Source organism: Scleropages formosus, chromosome 1 (assembly GCF_900964775.1).
Source record: "Scleropages formosus chromosome 1, fSclFor1.1, whole genome shotgun sequence".
NCBI classification, from domain to species: Eukaryota; Metazoa; Chordata; class Actinopteri; order Osteoglossiformes; family Osteoglossidae; genus Scleropages; species Scleropages formosus.
The window spans coordinates 31,574,963-31,593,056 of NC_041806.1; the positions used below are offsets into that span (position 1 = coordinate 31,574,963).

Below are 18,094 nucleotides of genomic sequence, written 5' to 3' on the forward strand. Positions count from 1 at the left end.
GCAAGTATCTTCTCAAGGGTACTATAGCTAGAGGTGGAATTTGAACCTGCAACCTTTGGGTCCAAAGGCAGAACCTCTAACCACTATGCCCCCCCCCCACACACAACCTAAATAGATGAAGTGCGCAAATTGAGGGGCAGGAAGTTTGCTCATACAGTGAGTTTTTCATATTCTGGGACAACCCTTTTGCAGTGCCGTAGTGCTCAGCTTCAACAGGTCACTTACTGCAAACCTCATTCAACAACAGGGAATAGAAAGAAATAAATGAGGGGGATTGGTCTCCATTTTCGGAGGCAAGCAGCTCACCAAAACAGGCCAGCAAGACACTGGCAATGGCACTGAATTGAACAAGCCACTGAAGCGAACAAAGCAGGCATGGGGTAGATTTTCCAAATTAAACCAAGAACAGGGTGATGAGAGAAAGGCGTGCCTGAGATTTTCAGAGGTCACAAATAAAGCATGCCAGAGAACAAGTAAAACTGATCTGTCACAAAAAAAAATATGAATTGCAATGTTAAAGTTCTTAAAAAAACCCTCAGCACTAGTTGTAGCTCTCAAAATCTGTCTATCATGAAGATTAAGAGTCCAAAAAAGGAAAATGACACATGGAGCCCACATCCAGTTATACAAAGTGTGACCAGAAACCAGTAATTCTGAGTTCTGGTTCCTGTGATCCTTGAGAATTTCACACTGAACACAAACACACCTGAGCCCAAGCAAAGGTGGTTTACGCCAACCGCAAGTCTGGATCTAGTTTATTGGTGCATATACACTTACAGGACGGGACACCAGTCCATCACAAGGCACCCCAAGCGGGACTTGAACCCCAGACCCACCAGAGAGCAAGACCCGGTCCAACCCACTGCGCCACCGTGCCCCCCTACAAGGAAATGCAGAATAATAATTCTTTTATAATACAGTTCAATAACCAAAGTCCCTCCGCATTTCGATTCAGAGTTGGCAAAGCTTTGTTTTTCCGTGCTCTCACAGATACCGTCACCACGGAAGTTAGAGTCTTTACACCCAGAAGGGAGACACCTAGAAACAGAACAAAGTGACAAAATTCCAAGCACCTTGCCACTGATTTAGTAACTGAAGCATTCTGATATTGCACATACAGCGGTCCAAAGTATACAAATTTTCCTCCATCTCTTTGCTGGTCTAGAAGGTCCGTCAAACAAACGTGCAAGAGAAATGCCAGTGGTATTATACCACCATCTCTGGCAGCAGAAACCTCAAACCCTCCAGGTGGAAACAAGCGGCATCACCTGGAAACAGGTGCCAAGAGACAAGCAGAGGACCCAGAGTAAGAACAAACAAGTACGAGATATAGGCTCTGGTTAATCTAGTTTCACATATTATAAGCCCTCCTACATCAGCAGCTGATGCTCATGTGGCTGCTGAAACAACTGACCTCCAAAATACTCAAAAAAGCAACAAATTTGCTAAAACTGCACAAACATTTTACAAACCATCAAAGTTGAAATGGCATTTATATTTCGAAAAAGTATTTACTCGGTAAAACCACCGAGTACGAAAAATACTCATAGTGCTAGTTACGAAAACGATTCATGTGATGATTAAAAGGCCGTCTCAACTAGACCACAAATCCATGTTATTTAGTTGCAAGTTAAAACCACTTGGTCAGGATTTCGCAGCAGCAGCAGGTGTGGAAAACAGTATCCGGTCAACCTTCATTTCCTGAAGTAGAACATTTGTCACAGTGCACAACAATGACATCCAAGCTCTTTATCGCCTGCCATCAGCTGCAAACCTCCGGGGAAAACTTATCTAAATTAGAAACAGAGGCTAAGGAACCCCTCATCTCAGGCTAGAAGTGGGGGTCCAACAAGATATTTGCCACCCAGCAAAACACAAACCCAAGCCACCAGAAGCCACGGAGGAAGGAACGGGATGTCTCGATGTCTACGATTTTCATTGAGACCTTGATTCCTTCCAACTGTTTGTTGATTAAACTGGCAGTAGCTCTTTGTTTAAGCTGAAATCCCACTTAAGCAGATCAATTTTTTTGGGGGGGAGGGTGGGTGTGGAGGAGAACAGGGCATTAAATCTGGAGTGTTTTGATAATCCAGAACACTCAACACTATCCAAAATAAAGGAAGTGTCTTACTAATGCTCAGCGCTTCAACCAACCTCCAATTCCAAATAACAAAAACCAGCAGCATCAAAGATGCTGACAAAATGCTACTAAGGACCTGCTGGAGCCGTCAGTTCATCACCATTCTCGGGGACAAGTAATGCCAGAAATGATGCTGTTGTATTGAGGATAAGATTGGATCACAGTTTTGCATGGGGAAAACCAGAACCAGAGACCATAGTTCTATAGTTCTTAAGAATTTCTCAGAGAAATTTGAATCATGAGATAGTACAAGTCTGCTCAAACACAGTAGAGTTCGGTTTGTGGATATTTTCAGAAGAAATTCAAAGCTGAAAATAAGGGAGATATGAAACAGGCCATGTATAAAATTTTAAAGCAAAAATTCTCCTGTATTTAAACCAGTAAATCAGAGTGCAATGACACAGCGCTTCAATGATGGCAAGGAGCCCACTGCTTGCGGGAATGGCATAATAGACAACTCGGTCCGTTTAACGCCGTCAGAGGCAGAAAGGAACTGGACTCTATTCACAGCAAGAAAAAAAAGCTGCTGTATTTTTAAAAGTGAAATATACCCAATGTGCCAAAGGAAATTCTTGTGCAGGACAATAGACTTTACACTTGGTGTCAGATCAAGCCCAAGGTTACATTCCCAGGGAACTGGCTTACCACTGAATAGGACTGTGCATTCCTTCCATAATGCTCCATATACCATAATGTACATGAAGTTCTATAATTTATTATTCCGGTTTTTGATACGCAAGTTCAATATAAAGGTGTAGAATGTCGCGTTTCATTAAGAGGACTAAACGTTGTGTCTACCTACCTGTCTACTTTGACCTGTGTGCATAAATAAATGAAAACATGGAGACACTAAGGCTGCACTGAGGTCATTAAAGTAGACATGCAGACATTAAAATTCACACGTTGGCTGAATTCTTTCATAAGTTTACACACACACTCTTGCTGACTGAAACCGCTTGTCCCAAGTGGGGTTGCGGCGAACCGGAGCCTAACCTGGCAAAACGGCACAAGGCTGGAGGGGGAGGGGACACACCCAGGATGGGATGCCAGTCCATTGCAAGGCACTCCAAGCAGGACTCGAACTCCAGACCCACCGAAGAGCAGGACCCGGTCAAGCCCGCTGTGCCACCGCACCCCCCTGTATAAGTTTATATCATATACAAAAATAAATCAGTTCTAGGAGTATTCAAAAAGAAGAAACTCGGAAAAAGCAAAACAGTTTCTGAACGACGTGCGGCGTGCGACCACTCCACATCAGAACAGCCAAACCAGAAGCAACTGGGAGAGATTTCTCACACAGCTCAAAGGAACTAAGACACTGGATTTCTTCCAGTACTTCAGATAATTACAGAGTGTGGAGTCAGAGTTTTCCCTCTGCTAAAAATATATTTGTAAAAAACACATTGGTGCAAAAGCCTAAGCTTTAAAGTTAAACCTTATAAAATTGTGATTTTTAACAAAAACTACTTGGATTGGAATTGCTTAATGTCTTTTTTTTTTTTTTTTTTTTTTAAATTAGAGCATATGAAATTGCAGATGTGCAACTCAAAGACAAAACGCTTGCATCTAAGATTTGCGTCAGCGACTACTTGTTGACATCAAAAGTTTGTAAAGTGTAGGGCGTAACAAGTTACACGCGTTCAGAGTGACGGGCTCTCCGCCACAAACCGCCACGAAAATGAGAGGAAAAAATGTAAATATCCATCTAACTGTTTCAAAAGGCAGGAACATCGCAGTGGTTTTGAAGGAATGTGCCAACGCAAGAATTCCTGCGGCGATGGGCTGAAGAGAGCAATGTCTGTGGCTGTCGATGTACCTAGAGGTGGATGCAATCAAAGTGATTGTAGGGTAATAACATGTCTAAGGGGCACCGATAAAAAGTAAAAATGGGCTAATGTGCTACACAAGCCAACTGCTACAGTTCGACACTGATTGGACTACCCCTCAAAAACTCTGCTGGACACGTTGGAGGACCAGACCAATTGTTATATTACAGACTCCGCTCTTGCCTCCACCCAGCAAAGGGCTACTTCCTCAAGGCACGAGGGCCCGTGGATTCATTCAGCACGACCAAATACAACATGTGGGCTCCCCGTGACCCAAAACGCACCACCAGAGGCAGCCGGGCTAAAAATCCGCAGCCGTTTTTGTTTCAGTGATCTGAACTGATCTGGACTTCATTACGTAACAAAATTAGTTGGGCTACTTTGTCTTGAACGAACATCACGGAAAATGCGTTTGAACACGAACCCGTTACAACCACGAAGGGGTGTGCTTTGAAACCCAGCAGGACAATCAAGCACGCTGACCTGTCCCTCAAAAGAGAGCTATGCATTTTCAAACGATGCAAAAGAATCCATTCAAAACAGCCTCTCCAAATGCTGACGATTCTTACAGTCCTGTCAGTGGGGTCCACTAATACTGACCCCAACAATGCCTCAAAACAATGTGCCATGCCTACCTACAGTAAAACGACCGACTATATACTAAAGTTAAATCCTACTGGTTACACAAGGAGGGGAAAACAGAAGAGACAACTGAAACAACCAATGGGCTTAAAAGTTAACTACCAGAATTTTGCATTTGGTTATTGTACAATTCCCAAAACCAGAGCTGCAATCAAAATTAAGTGAGAATATATACCATACCATTGTGGGCTGGACAAATCTACTCCGTTTGAATAAAACCAATTCTTATTTCTAGGAACAGCTGGTAGTGTAGTGCTAAGAGCTACTGCCTTTGGACCCAAAAGGTGGCAGGTCTGATTCCCACCTCTGGCTCTAGTACCCTTGAGAAAGGCATTTACCCTAAAATTGCACCATCAAAAAAAATTACCCAGCTGTATAAATGGGTAAATAATTGTAAGTATCTTAACAATGTAAGTCACTTTGGAGAAAAGAATCAAATAAATGTGAATGTATGTAAAAACAAAATATACAGAATGCATACAATTATTATACATTTTTATATGAAACGACAGACAATGGTTTTACCTGGTAGTAGTTCTTGATATGCCTGATGACTGTGTTGAGGTTCTGCACACGCAAGTTGATATCATTGTTGACATTTTTGTTCACCCTCTGGTTCGTGGGGCTCGGGTCACTGGATCATGGAAGCCAAAAAAATATGAGAGGGGGGTGTTAAAAAAAAAAAAAAAAAAACCCATTAAGCTTAAAGCTGCAAAGAAATCTTCAAGTGATTTTACAGTACAAAAGCAACATAACCATTTCAGGAAGTAGAGGGTAAATATACATATCTCTTACACTGTGACTGGACTGTTTAGGTGGGAATTTGGGCTGAACCGACAAGGTAGAGGACAATCGGGGAAAAGGGGACTGAAACAACAACAGTCACTCTTGGGCTTGTCAGCATTTGTTTAGTGGCGATATCAATGCAAATTTTCAACGTCTGGCTTCACTAGGTAAACGAGGGTATTTTTTCTTTCCTTGCATCAGGTATCCTCGGATGCTTCCATTACATTATCCGCACTCTCTACCTGTCCTTCCCACGAACTTTCGCTATTCAGTGAAATATCTGACAAATCTCAGAAAGGGAGTAGCAGAAAACTTACTCCTGAAAAGCAAGTTTCTGCAAGAACCGACATCCCACATGCCCACAGGTGCTTTCTTCAGAAAAGACAGGGGCTCCTCAACCCGAAAGACACCACCCAAGCACTGTTCTTAGGAAAGGCATATGATGCGCTTACTTAAGTTTATTATGGCATATAAATATTCCATTAAATATACTCTGCTGATTATGGAACTAGAGTGGTACTGTGAGCAATGGGAGGCATCGGTGCCTCACACCTCATGGATTGCGGATTTGTATCCAGCTCTCTGCGACTAACATTTGCACGGGTTTCCTCCCGCAATCAGGATCTGAAGACAAACTCCCTTTCTGTGTATGCGTGAGAAAATGTATATTACTGTCCTACAACAGACAGACATCTGGTCCAGCCTCACACTCTATGCTTCCAGGATAGGCTCCAGATCACCAGGCCTGGCACTGGACAAACAGCTATTTACAATGGATAGGTAGGTCAATTTTGGATTTTTATTTTTTCCATTTTTTGATTTTACCAAACCTGTTCTGAAAGTGCAATGCATTATTTTAAATGTAAACTGTTAACCAATTGGTTCAACCCATGGTTGACAAATGGTTCATGAACTCATCCAGTCAGTAGCTATCTTGAGCCTCCCTCACCCTTCTAGAGTTACACCAAACATGACACAAAGTGACCCAGAAGTCACATCACTGGCAACAGGTTTCATTGTACAGGTACTGTATACTGCACCGTCCAGAGGTAACAGTCACTGTATGACCTGGTAGCAACTCATCTGCTCAAGGAGGTCACAAGCTCCATCATATCTTCAGACAGTCTTTTACATCCTCTACATCTGGCTTACTCCTCATTATAAAAGCAGAATGTTTAAGGTGTCTGATTTAAAACTCAGTTTAACATGGGTCTCGCAATCTGACAACGATGTAAAATGCTTAAGTGAATCAACAATACTGTGGCTCAAAAGAAAGAAATACCATTTTTTTTTAGAATAGTCAAGTCAAAGAGCTGACTTCAGTGCAACTGGAATCCTTCAGATCATGCCACAGCATTTCATCCAAGCAAGATATCTCAAAAATATACAAGAAGCGAAATAGTCCGACAGTCTCTGCTGAAACCTCACGTAAACTGGTATTCACCCCAAGTACAGTATTTCTTTAATACATCCCATGTCAAGCTACATTAGGCTGCGATAACCCTCCTTTCCATAACAATTACTGGACTAAAAACCCACTTTTTTTACACTAACACTTTAAAATCTGTTTACATTTCTATTTACTGAACCGACCACACCAATGCACTTTATTCCATAGTGTTTTTACATTTATTTATTTAGCAGAAACTTTTCTCCAAAGCGACTTCCAATGAACTCTATGTAGTGTTATCAGGCCACACACCTTATTCACCAAGGTGATTTACACTGCTAGATACACTCCTTGCAACGGGTCACTCATCCTTACATCAGTGGAACACACTCTCTCCGTCACTCGCACACTATGGGGGTAGCTGAACAGCATGTCTTTGGACTGCGGGAGGAAACCAGAGCACCCAAAGGAAATCCTTGCAGAGAACATGTAAACTCCACACAGATCAAGCGGGGCGCGAACCCATGTCCTCTCGCAAGCACTTACTGTGCCACCCCACTTTAGTTCAGTAGTTACTGTGAATTGTATTGTAGTAGTAATAGTATACGTTGACCTCTATGTGACACCATGGTCCAGGAGAAACACTATTTCACTCCGATGTTCTAAACATATTGCGGAAGTAAAAAAAAAAAAAAAAAAAGTTGACTTTGACTTCGAGCAACAAGCCAAAGTACCTCTTAACTGCTGTATGTGTCTGATCAGTAGCTACAGAAAGTGTTCAGTTGAGGCTAATGCCAAAAAAGGAGGTTCCGCCAACGAACTTAATTGCTATATTTTTATTGAACAAATGGTTTAAACAATGAAAAATGCTGAGGGTCTTTGTTGTCTTGGATGAAGATCAGAACACATTCTGGGTACCATTCATGCAGAAATAGAGATCATTCCAAAGGGTTCAGACTCATTCTGACAACTGCTGTCCTGCTCTGTACGTCACACACAAATCAATTTTCAGTTTCAGAAATGATTTTAAGCGTGGTTGAAACTGTACACGCATTTCTGTTTTCTTTCAGTCACCCAAACCTAAAACGTAGAACAAACCCAGACCATTAAGCCTGTTTAGACACTTCAAACTGCAGTTGAAATATTTAGAAGTTAATCGTTTTTCCCTTTCAAATGTAATGAGGATTATAAGTAAGAAAATGGTTGTCGGCTTCAAACAGTCATTGCACAGCGTGCAACCAGGTGCAGAGCTGCAGGAAACGATGGTGCGGTTTCAAGAACAGAAAGACGTTTCGGTTGCAACCACCTGAAACTGAACTACCCCTGCCTCCAACCAATCCTGCCGAGACCCTCAGAAGAAATCGGGTCCAGGTTTGTGCTGTCCTGTTGATGGAGGGCATGCTCCCGACATGCTGAACGCGCCCCCGAGCAAGTTGCTTACATGTGTGTCATGACTTTGTGCAGGAAAACACCATCGACCAGCTCCATGAACACGGAAAGGCTGTCTTCTGAGCTGGCGCTGAGCGGTCCGCAGGTCTTCACCTGGAAACACGGAAAAACGAGTAGGGAAGAAGAAATGAGACAGGACCTTGCTCAGCTGAACCCAAACCACGTGAAAACGTACCCATGGGTTTGGGGAGGTGAATTCATGACACAAGCAAGAACTTCAAACAAGATCTGATCTCTCCTTTAAAACGTGATAATACCAATACCTGGTTTCACGTTACTACTGACTTATTAGGTTTCTCGTGCAGACCAGTAAACACCAGGAACACAGAATTAAGCCTATAAACTACCCCTTTATGCTTTCGGCACTCTTTGCGTGGGCCCCGTGGCAGTTTCACCTTTCCTAGCAAGGTTTCAGCTCAGTAAACCCCTGTGCTGTGTGCCAATACCAACATGTTACGTGTCTGAAAAGCAAGTACTATCAGTCTCAGGGGCAAGAGAAACGCTGCCCATCATGTCATTACAAAAAAATGCTGCCTCAACCAATAAAAAACAATTTAAAAAAAAAAAAAAAAAAAAAAAAATTCTCCTTCTCGGTTGGGTGAAAATAAAACAAACATACACGGGGGCGGCAAAGTTAGGCAATCCGAACCGCTTCGCTCCAAATATGCCAGCATTTTTGTGCCTCCAAACACAGCTGCCCCGGCAACGCTAAGACGGGGCAGATATCCAGCGAGCCAAGAGATCGGAGGAAAGCCCGAGAGCCGATACACAGCCTCTACACGCAGCCACAGAAAGCAATCTGAAACGTTCTAGGCAGCATTTATGGGGTTGTAGCGCCCATGCCGTTGACCTGAGAGAGGTTTGTTAGTTGAACTCCTTGGAGATAAGCATCTAAGTAACTTAAAACCACTTTACAAAACATGAAATCTCGCTGCAGGCTCATGGAGGCTCAGAAGTTGCTTGGATGGCGCAATTTCTTGTTTTCTTGCTCTTCTGTGTATATTATTGATTGCAATCAGAACACCACACCCTTCCAATGACTAATGTCAGATAATAGAACAATTAACTAATTACATTTATTAACATAGCTGACACTTTCCCCAAAAGCAACTTACAATTATTTATCCATTCATACCACTGGGTAATTTCACTCAAGCAATTTAGGGTTAGTACTTTGCTCAAGGGTATTACAGCTGGCGGTGAGATCTGAACACATGATTTTTGGGTCCAAAGGCAACAGCTCTAAAAAGTTTCCATTCCATCAAGGTGAACGGCTGGATACACACAGGACATAAGTAGGGAACTGAAGCGCCGGCATTTTGAGAAGAAAACGCTCAGCTTAAACTGCAGCAAAGAACACTGCCTGAAAGAGGGCCTTGGTCCCAGATGTTCACAAGTCGGCCAAAACGAAACTAAAAAAAAGACACAGACGGACGAGTCAACGTGCTTCCGTGGCACAGTCGAGGGCAGCTAACCTGAGACGGGGAGTTAAAAATAGCCCCCACAGCCGTAGATCTGCTCAGCATGGCTGTTAGCGATCAAAGTGAGTACGCTTCCTGGAACTGGTGCGCCCGTTTCCTGCACAAGCACAGCCCAAAGGACTGGGCAACAGGGGGGCACCGAATGGCCACTTTACGTTGAACGAGTAACCGCGCGGGGAGCAAAAGTCGCACTCACTCGTGTCATCAACTACTCAGATGTGTGACGTGATGAGGTGGTCCAGAAGAGGAAGGCCACACAACACTGCCAGATTTATTCAGTATACATCTGTGATTTTTTTTTTTTTTTTTTCTCCCCCCTCTCCTTTCAATGGTCAAGGCTGTTGATGATAACGCTGGTGTTTGGAGATACAGTTTAGTACTAAACCACTCATAATTCATGAAGAAGTGGCTCCAATCCAATGGGGAAAAGACATTCCACCCAGGGTGGGTCTGGGGTTCGAGCCCGGCTTGGGGGCACCTTGCGATGGACTGGCGTCCCGTCCTGGGTGTGCCCCCCCTTCGGCCTTGCACTCTACGTTACCCGGTTAGGCTCAGGCTCGCCGCGACCCCGCTACGGACAAGCGGTTGCAGACAACGGATGGCATTCCACCCCGATGCAATGCACTCCTGTGGGTTTTCAATGCCAGTTATAGAGGATTAAATAAAAGGTCCTTTTATAAAGCGTAACCCTTGTTATCGAAAGCCTGACTCAATGTACTACACTGATTAATGTAATCTTTAACCTTTGTCAATTCATTTCCCTCTACCTGAGATACTGTGAGTCTCTACACAAACACCTCTAAAGAGTCCTTCGCGCAGAAACAGGAGATCACTTTCCAACTGCACATTTTCTCACTGAGGCAATAAGTGAATCACATCATTTCAGAGCCGCTCCTGCAAAACGCCTGTAAATAAGAGGTTCGCACTAGTGACTATATACTTATGCAGCAGTATAATTCTGAGATCATTCCCGGACAAACCTAGGCAGCTACTCCTGAAATGCAATGTAAATGTTTATATGCGTCTCAAAAAAAAAAAAATACTAAGGAGGTGATCAGGAATCGTGGATATTCTGAAAGTTTTATGAAGCTACTCGTGTGATGACGTCACATTGGTTTATATGGAAAGAAACAAACTACTTAAGTATCACACGTCCGCATCTATCATCGTGTGTCTTTCTGCTAACGGACACATTGTATTTTCTGATGTACGTCGCTTGTTTGGAGAAGTGTCTGTTAATGTAAATGTGTATTGTGATTGTCTAGAACATCACACAACGAAAAAAAGCTTTTTTATTCTAATTTATACACACAGGATCGATGTTGCTACCAAAAAACCGAAAAAGTTAGAAGAGGAGGCAGCAGCAGAAGAGCAGCAGACTTGAAACCCTCTTCAAAAACTTCCCAGAGAAATTCGATATATGAACGTGTTAGGAGGAGATGAGCGAGGAGAAATGTGGCGAAGGTGTGGACTGGAAACAAAAGAAAAGAGAGTAAAAGCAGTTTAAAAAAAAAAAAAAAGAAGGCGCTTGCAGGCAGGTGGAAAACAAAAAAAGTGTCCGGACTGACTCACCCAGAGAACGAGAGGAGAGTCCAGGAAAGAAGCCATGAGCTCCGACACCGTCACGTCCATCTCAAATTTTAGTTACAGCAGCAATAATGATGATGACGAACAGTAATAATCCACTAGAGGAGTCCGAAGGGTCTTATTTTATTTGAAGGAAAGAACAGCGCTGCAGGGCTGCATGGTCAGTCAATCCTCCAGAACAATAGAGCTCCAACAGATCTCTCTCTCTCTCTCTCTCTCTCTCTCTCTCACACACACACACACACACACACACACACACACACACACCGGGACAACCAACGTCGACAGCAACAGTCAATTTTGCCTTTTTTTTCGGTCCCGCAGGACGAACTCTTCGTTATTTATTCCACACAAGCGAAAGTTTTCTCCTTCACATAAATATATTAACGCGCTTTCTCATCACACATTTGATCCCCGCAGTTTTCCTCTCTTTTTTTCCCCCCAAACGCTGGTTGGAACGAGTGGAGCGTCACAATTAAATAAGTTAGCAGTTGTTGTAACTACTCAACGTTAAACATCCCGGCCTGGGCGTTTGGTATTCAGCAGTCACGTTTTTACGTTCTTAAAAATTATTTGTAACATTTATCAAACAGTAGATGACTTAATATACTTAACGAAACTTTACAAAGTTCAAACATACGAGTAAAAACAAAAATTACTACAATTAATTTAATAAAATAAAAATCCCCGTTGAGAAACTTCTCATCCATCACCAGTCAAAAACAACCTCGCCGCGGTACTTTTCTCGCGTCTACTCTTCAGCCGCACGCGAATCGTTTCACTGACAGACGTCAGCAGCAGCCAATCACATTCCCCGAGTGCAAAATCGGGGCGTAAACATTGAGCCAATCAGTGTTCTGAAAATGACTTTTTTTTATTTTCAAATGACGTATGCAACAATTCCGGAGCTCTTGGGTAGGTTTGTGATTTGCGTTGTAACTTTTCCCGCAGTTTTGTGAATTTCCGGATTTTCTGCACTGTGACTGAAAACACTGCATTCAAGAGCAAAGAAAGAAAAAAAAAAAAAAGGACCCTCTAAATGGCGGATTAGGAAGAAATGAGGTTCTGCACCTTAAAATGGCTCGAGAGCGCCCCCTCTTGTCATACACCTGCTACGACACTGAACCTGTCCATAGAATTCAGAAGTCATTTATTTCCAGTATACTGTATGGGAAGGTGCAGGTTCTGGAGGAAACGGGGTCCTCGGACCGAAAGCCTTAGTTCCCTGTGTGCTGCCGTTTTAATAAAACGTCCATCATGAACGCTGCCGGTACGTCCAGGTTTCTTCGCCCCATGTGAACCCAGAGCGCTACGCGTCACATTATTGTTATTCTTTCCTTTGCCGTCTATATATACTGTTGTATTGAGTTTCGTGTTTCTGAAGAACAACCAATTCCAGTGTGACTCTGTTTAGCACTTCCACACTTTTTGTCTCTCACTGGCAACCACACTTACCTCATTATTTTCTAATAGTTGCCCTAGTGGTTGAACACTTACATTACGTTTTACCCAGAATGCAACTATTTACAATAAACATTTTCCCGCTCAGACACAGAGTGACGCGGGTCGTTACAATATATAAACAGTCATTATGTGAAAATGGTAAATGAAGAATAGGATTGCAGACACAAGCAGTAGAGTAGTACTTACCCTGAATTGCTTCAGTAAAATTACCCAGCTGTATAAATGAGTAAATAATTGTAACCTTAACATTGGAAGTCGCTTTGGAGAAAAAGCGTCAGCTAAGTGAAGAAATGTAAATGTAATAATATACAGTAGTAGTGCAACTGAGAGTAGTGTGTAAAGAGGAGTGAAGTTAAGAGATACTGGACATATAGATGTGATTTAAGACATTTTTTTCCCCCCAGATCAGAATGCATCACCAGCCCGCCAAGGGTGTCTGGTTCCACACACCGTCCAACTCGCCGGGTAAAAATTTCTCCATTCATCATTTCTGATGATTAAAATCCTTCTTCAATAAATAAATGACTCCTAAAAAACTGCCATGCCAATAATAAAATCTAAGATAATAAAAATGAATAAGACTAGCTAATATGAAGACTGCATGGCAGAACCTTTAAAACGCTAAAAACATGCCCTGAGGCTTAAAACCATAAATAATTGAAAGGAACTTACTGGTAACTTCACCACTCAAGAGGGGCGGTCCCCTGGCCTGTTCCAGGGGGTTAACATACACCTTACCTACCGTTTTTGGGTGTTTTCCTTTTCACAACACGTCTCCCCTATGACCGAGGTGGGGGAGGAGGAACAAGTTTACCTCATTCGCCTCACAACTGACTTTGCCCAACTACTTGTCCAGGCCATGGTGACATCCCATCTGGACTACTTTAACTCTCTCTAGCGTGGCCTTCTCGCTACTGCCATCAAACCTCTGAAGCTGATATAAAATGCTGCTGCCCGAGTTGTGTTTGACTTGCCGAAGTGTTCCCACGTATCTCCTCTACTCGTTTCTCCGCATTTCCCGGATCAAATTTATTGACGATTCCTGATCACCTTCCTCCTATTTTTTTGAGATACACAGGCATTTACGTTATATTACAGCAGTAGCTGTGTAAATGTTATCTGGGCATGATCTTAAACATTTAAACATGGGCGAAGTGAGTCTGGAAGAGGTGAGTTTTACGACCTTTTTTAAATGTGGACAGAGTTTCAGTAGTTCTGAGTGAGGGGTGGGGGGAGTCGTTCCACCGCAACCGAGAATCGAGAACTTCCGTGCTTTACCTTTCATGTGTGGGACCACCAAGCGGGTAGATGTGGAAGAACAAAGCGGTCCGGTTGGGGTGTAGCGGATGATTGAAGAAATATTTTTTGTTAGTGCTACATTTCCGCCGTTCAAACCGCGGTTCTGCTTTGGAGCTATACATGGTTTTTACATGGTACATGACCTTGCTCCAACCCCCCCCCCCCCCCCCACAATACTGGAGAAAGTTGAATTCGGGCTCATTTGTTAGTGCTGCGTTTGTGCTGATTTGTGCCATTCGAACCGCTGTCTTGTCTCTTACTTTTTAAATATTAAGGGATATGTTACATGTGACATCACTGTGGTATTTCAGATTTCAGGTTTCAGTGATTAAAGGGGGATGCAGTGGTGCAGCGGCGCAGCGGATTTGACCGGGTCCTGCTCTCTGGTGAATCTGGGGTTCGAGTCCCTCTTGGGGTGCCTTGTGACGGACTGGCGTCCCATTCTGGGTGTGTCTCCTCCCCCTCCAGCCTTACACCCTGTATTGCTGGGTTAGGCTCTGGCCCTCTGCAACCCTCGGCCAAGCAGCTTCTGCCAACGTGTGTGTGTTCATTAAAAAAAACCCTTGAAGTTATAACAGTTGTGTTTCTTTTTTTTTTCACACTCGGCAGTAGTGGAAAAAAATCAGTAGTATTATACAGACTGCAACTCATGTACATGTTATGAATATCACCAGAAATAACGTGTCATATAGTCACTACTGACTGAAATACCGCAGTGATGTCGCGACGTGTAACGTGTCGCGGTTCGAGCGGCAAATTGGCATAAACGCAGCACTAACAAATGAGCCCGAATTCGACTTTCTCCGGTATTGTGGGGGACCTGGAGTGACGTCACGTGCAATGTAAACAACCATGTAAATCTCTGGAAACATAAGACGTAGAACCCCGGTTTAAACGGCACAAATCGACACAAACGTAGCACAAAGGAATGAGCTCCAATTCGGGTGTCTGCGGCATTGTAGGGGGGGGGCTAGTGACGTCACTTCCAAAATAAAGAAATGTTACTATCTCAAAAACTGCAATGGCACAGCACAAATGTAGCACTAACGAATCATAAGGTTTATTTCATTTCTGCTGTTTGTAGGGGGAGCAACTTCACGGAGCTGCTGAAGATCAAGTCCTGTAAATACTGGGAGCAGTTCTATTGGTGCATTTGTAGACAACAGCCAGGGTCTTGAATTTGATCCGGGCAGCTTTAGGAAGCCAGTGCAGAGAAATGTGTAGAGGAGATACATGGAAACACTTTGGCAAGTCAAACACAACTTGTGTAGCAGCATTCTGTATCAGCTGCAGAGCAAAATAAGTCAGTTGTCCAGTTTGATCGAGATTGTTTGCTATGAGTGGGGGTGCGGTGGCGCAGTGGGTTGGACCGCAGTCCTGCTCTCCGGTGGGTCTGGGGTTCAAGTCCCGCTTGGGGTGCCTTGAGGCGGACTGGCGTCCCGTCCTGGGTGTGTCCCCTTCCCCCTCCGGCCTTACGCCCTGTGTTGCCGGGTAGGCTCCGGTTCCCCGTGACCCCGTAAGGGACAAGCGGTTCTGAAAATGTGTGTGTGTGTGTGTGTGTGTGTTTGCTATGAATTTTGTTTGCTGTGCAATAAAGCAGCTTCAGTTAGAAATAAAACTGCAAAAAGACATTAGAGCATGAAACATGCATCTACATTTAACAGATTTTGAGTCCAATTTCATGAAGTCATGGTATATTGCCTAAAAAGTACATTTTTGGGACAGAAATGGCTAAGTTGAAATAACTGTACACAGAGTGTGGTGCCCAGCTCGCATTGGTGCCGTAAAATTGAAACCATTTTGAAACAGAATTTCTTAAGAATATTTTGGGGGAGTTGCTAATATAATATGCCCTGACAAAAAAAGCAAGGGTTTATTGTGACAGGCCGTGGTTTGTCCTGTTGACCAACCAGCCCACAGGGTTTGAAACACTTTATATTTAGCTTCTGCTTTTCTTCAAAGCAACTCACAGTTTTAAGCAACCAACACTTATCAACCCATTTATACACCTGGGTAGTCTTTTTAATTTTCTTTATTTTCACCAGGGCAATTTAGGGTAAGTACATTGCTCAAGGCTACTACAACAGTAAGTAGATTTGAACCTACAACCTTTAGGTCCAAAGATAGCAGCATTAACCACTATGCTACCAACTTCCTCACTTTAAAAAATGAAAGCTTCACAATTTATTATAATCATTATTATTATCAAACTCAGTTACAAGAAATGTCAAGTATCCCATATCCATCTAGTTATAAGATAAATTATGTTTTGTTAAAGCTAACACTCCATTCGCTTCTCATCTGTCTATTAAAAAACCACCCTTATTTCACAGCTGTTAAAGAAACCCTCTCTGGATGCAGACTTCGTTCAGAACTACAGGCTCGTCTCCTTACATTTACATTTACATTTATTCATTTAGCAGATGCTTTTGTCCAAAGTGACGTACATCTCAGCAAAAGTACAATTTATGCATTACGTTAAGAGAAGGAGACATAGCTGCAGACATGAAAGTCTCAAGCAAACCTAGTTTGTTCCCTACCACTTGCTGCACCGATGTTCATTGTTCAAGTAGGTGGGTGCATAAAACACAGGATAGACAAATCCTGATAACCTACTACCAGTTTTTTTTAAGTTTAATATTACAAGATACACAAACAATCACATACAATGCCGGAGTAGCGGCTGAATAAAGGCTTTGTCTGGGGATGCTCATGAAGTTACGGTGCATGAACTTTTACACTGTACATGAGCTGGAGAGATTTTGGGCAAAATGGGTCCAGAAAAGGTGAGTTTTCAGACCCTTCTTTAATGAAGACAGTTTCTGCAGTTCTGAGTGAGAGGGGGAGGTCGTTCCACTACAACGGAGCCAGAATCGAGAACCTCCGTGCTTTACCTTTTGTGCACGGGACCACCAAGCGAGCAGAAGTAGACGAGCGAAGGGGTCTGGCTGGGGTGTAGTGGTTGATCAGGTCCTGTAAATAGCTGGGAGTCCTTACCCCCTTTTCTTCAAAAACTCTAGAATGGGCAACAACACGTGATCAACTTTCTGCATTCTTCGCCCAGAATGATCTGCTTGACGGGTATCAGTCTGGATTCAAAGTTGGACATTCCGCTGAAACAACCCTACTTGCAGTATGAGATGCTCTTCAGTTGGCTAAAGTGGCCTCCCTCTCCTTGACCGTCATCCTCATCAACCTTTCTCCAGCATTTGACACTGTCAACCACCAGATTCTACTCTCCTCTCTTGGACAGCTTGGCATCAAAGGAACTGCAGTGAAATTGATTGAATTCTACCTAGCAGGTAGACCTTCCCAAGTGTTTTGGTGGGGCTACCGATCATCCAAAGTCTCTCTCAACTGGTGTCCCACAGAGCTTGGTGCTGCACCCCCTAATCTTCTCCATCTACACATCTTCCCTTGGCCCTGTCATCGCCTCCCACAGATTCATCTACCACTGCTACGCTGATGATACCCAACTCTTCATTTTTTGTTACCCGGAGCTACGGACATTTCCTTGTGCATTGCCACCTGCTTCTCGGACATCACTGCCTGGATGTCTGATCACCACCTACAGCTCAACCTCTCCAGAACAGATATACTTTTCCTCCCAGCTTGTATCACCTCCTGTTGAGAACTTCATATCAAACTGGATAAAATACAATGAATGAAAAAGTGAAAAACATAAACATAAATTAACACTTATTTCACCTACCTCATTGGCTAACAGCCTGGGAGTAATGATTGACTCAAGTCTATCTGCAGGATTTGCTCTCTCTCTCTCTCATCAGTGGATCTGCTTGCTAACATCTACAAGACCTGATCACTCACTACACCCCAACCAGACTGCTGCTCTTCCACCTCCGCCTGCTTAGTGGTCCCACACACAAGAGGTCCAAAATCAGGAGCACTTCTGCTTCCAATGTGGTGGAATGACCCCCCCTTCTCAGTCAGAATTGCTTAATTTGTCTACATTTAAGAACAGTCTCAAAACTCACCTCTTTCAGCCTCCACTCCAGTCTCATAAACGCTC

General features: G+C 43.3%; 1 protein-coding gene across 1 annotated transcript in view; it reads right to left on the minus strand.

The window, feature by feature from the left end:
* Positions 1–12,042, minus strand: part of LOC108924079 (protein Daple-like) — a 51,671-nt gene extending 39,629 nt beyond the window's left edge. The window contains exons 1-3 of the mRNA XM_018735210.2: positions 11,287–12,042; positions 8,226–8,326; positions 5,134–5,242 (exon numbers count right to left, since the gene is read on the minus strand). Coding sequence (XP_018590726.1) covers positions 5,134–5,242; positions 8,226–8,326; positions 11,287–11,346 — 270 coding nt within the window. The 5' untranslated portion in view covers positions 11,347–12,042. The remainder of the gene's footprint in view (positions 1–5,133; positions 5,243–8,225; positions 8,327–11,286) is intronic.
* Between the last annotated feature and the right edge of the window lie 6,052 nt (positions 12,043–18,094).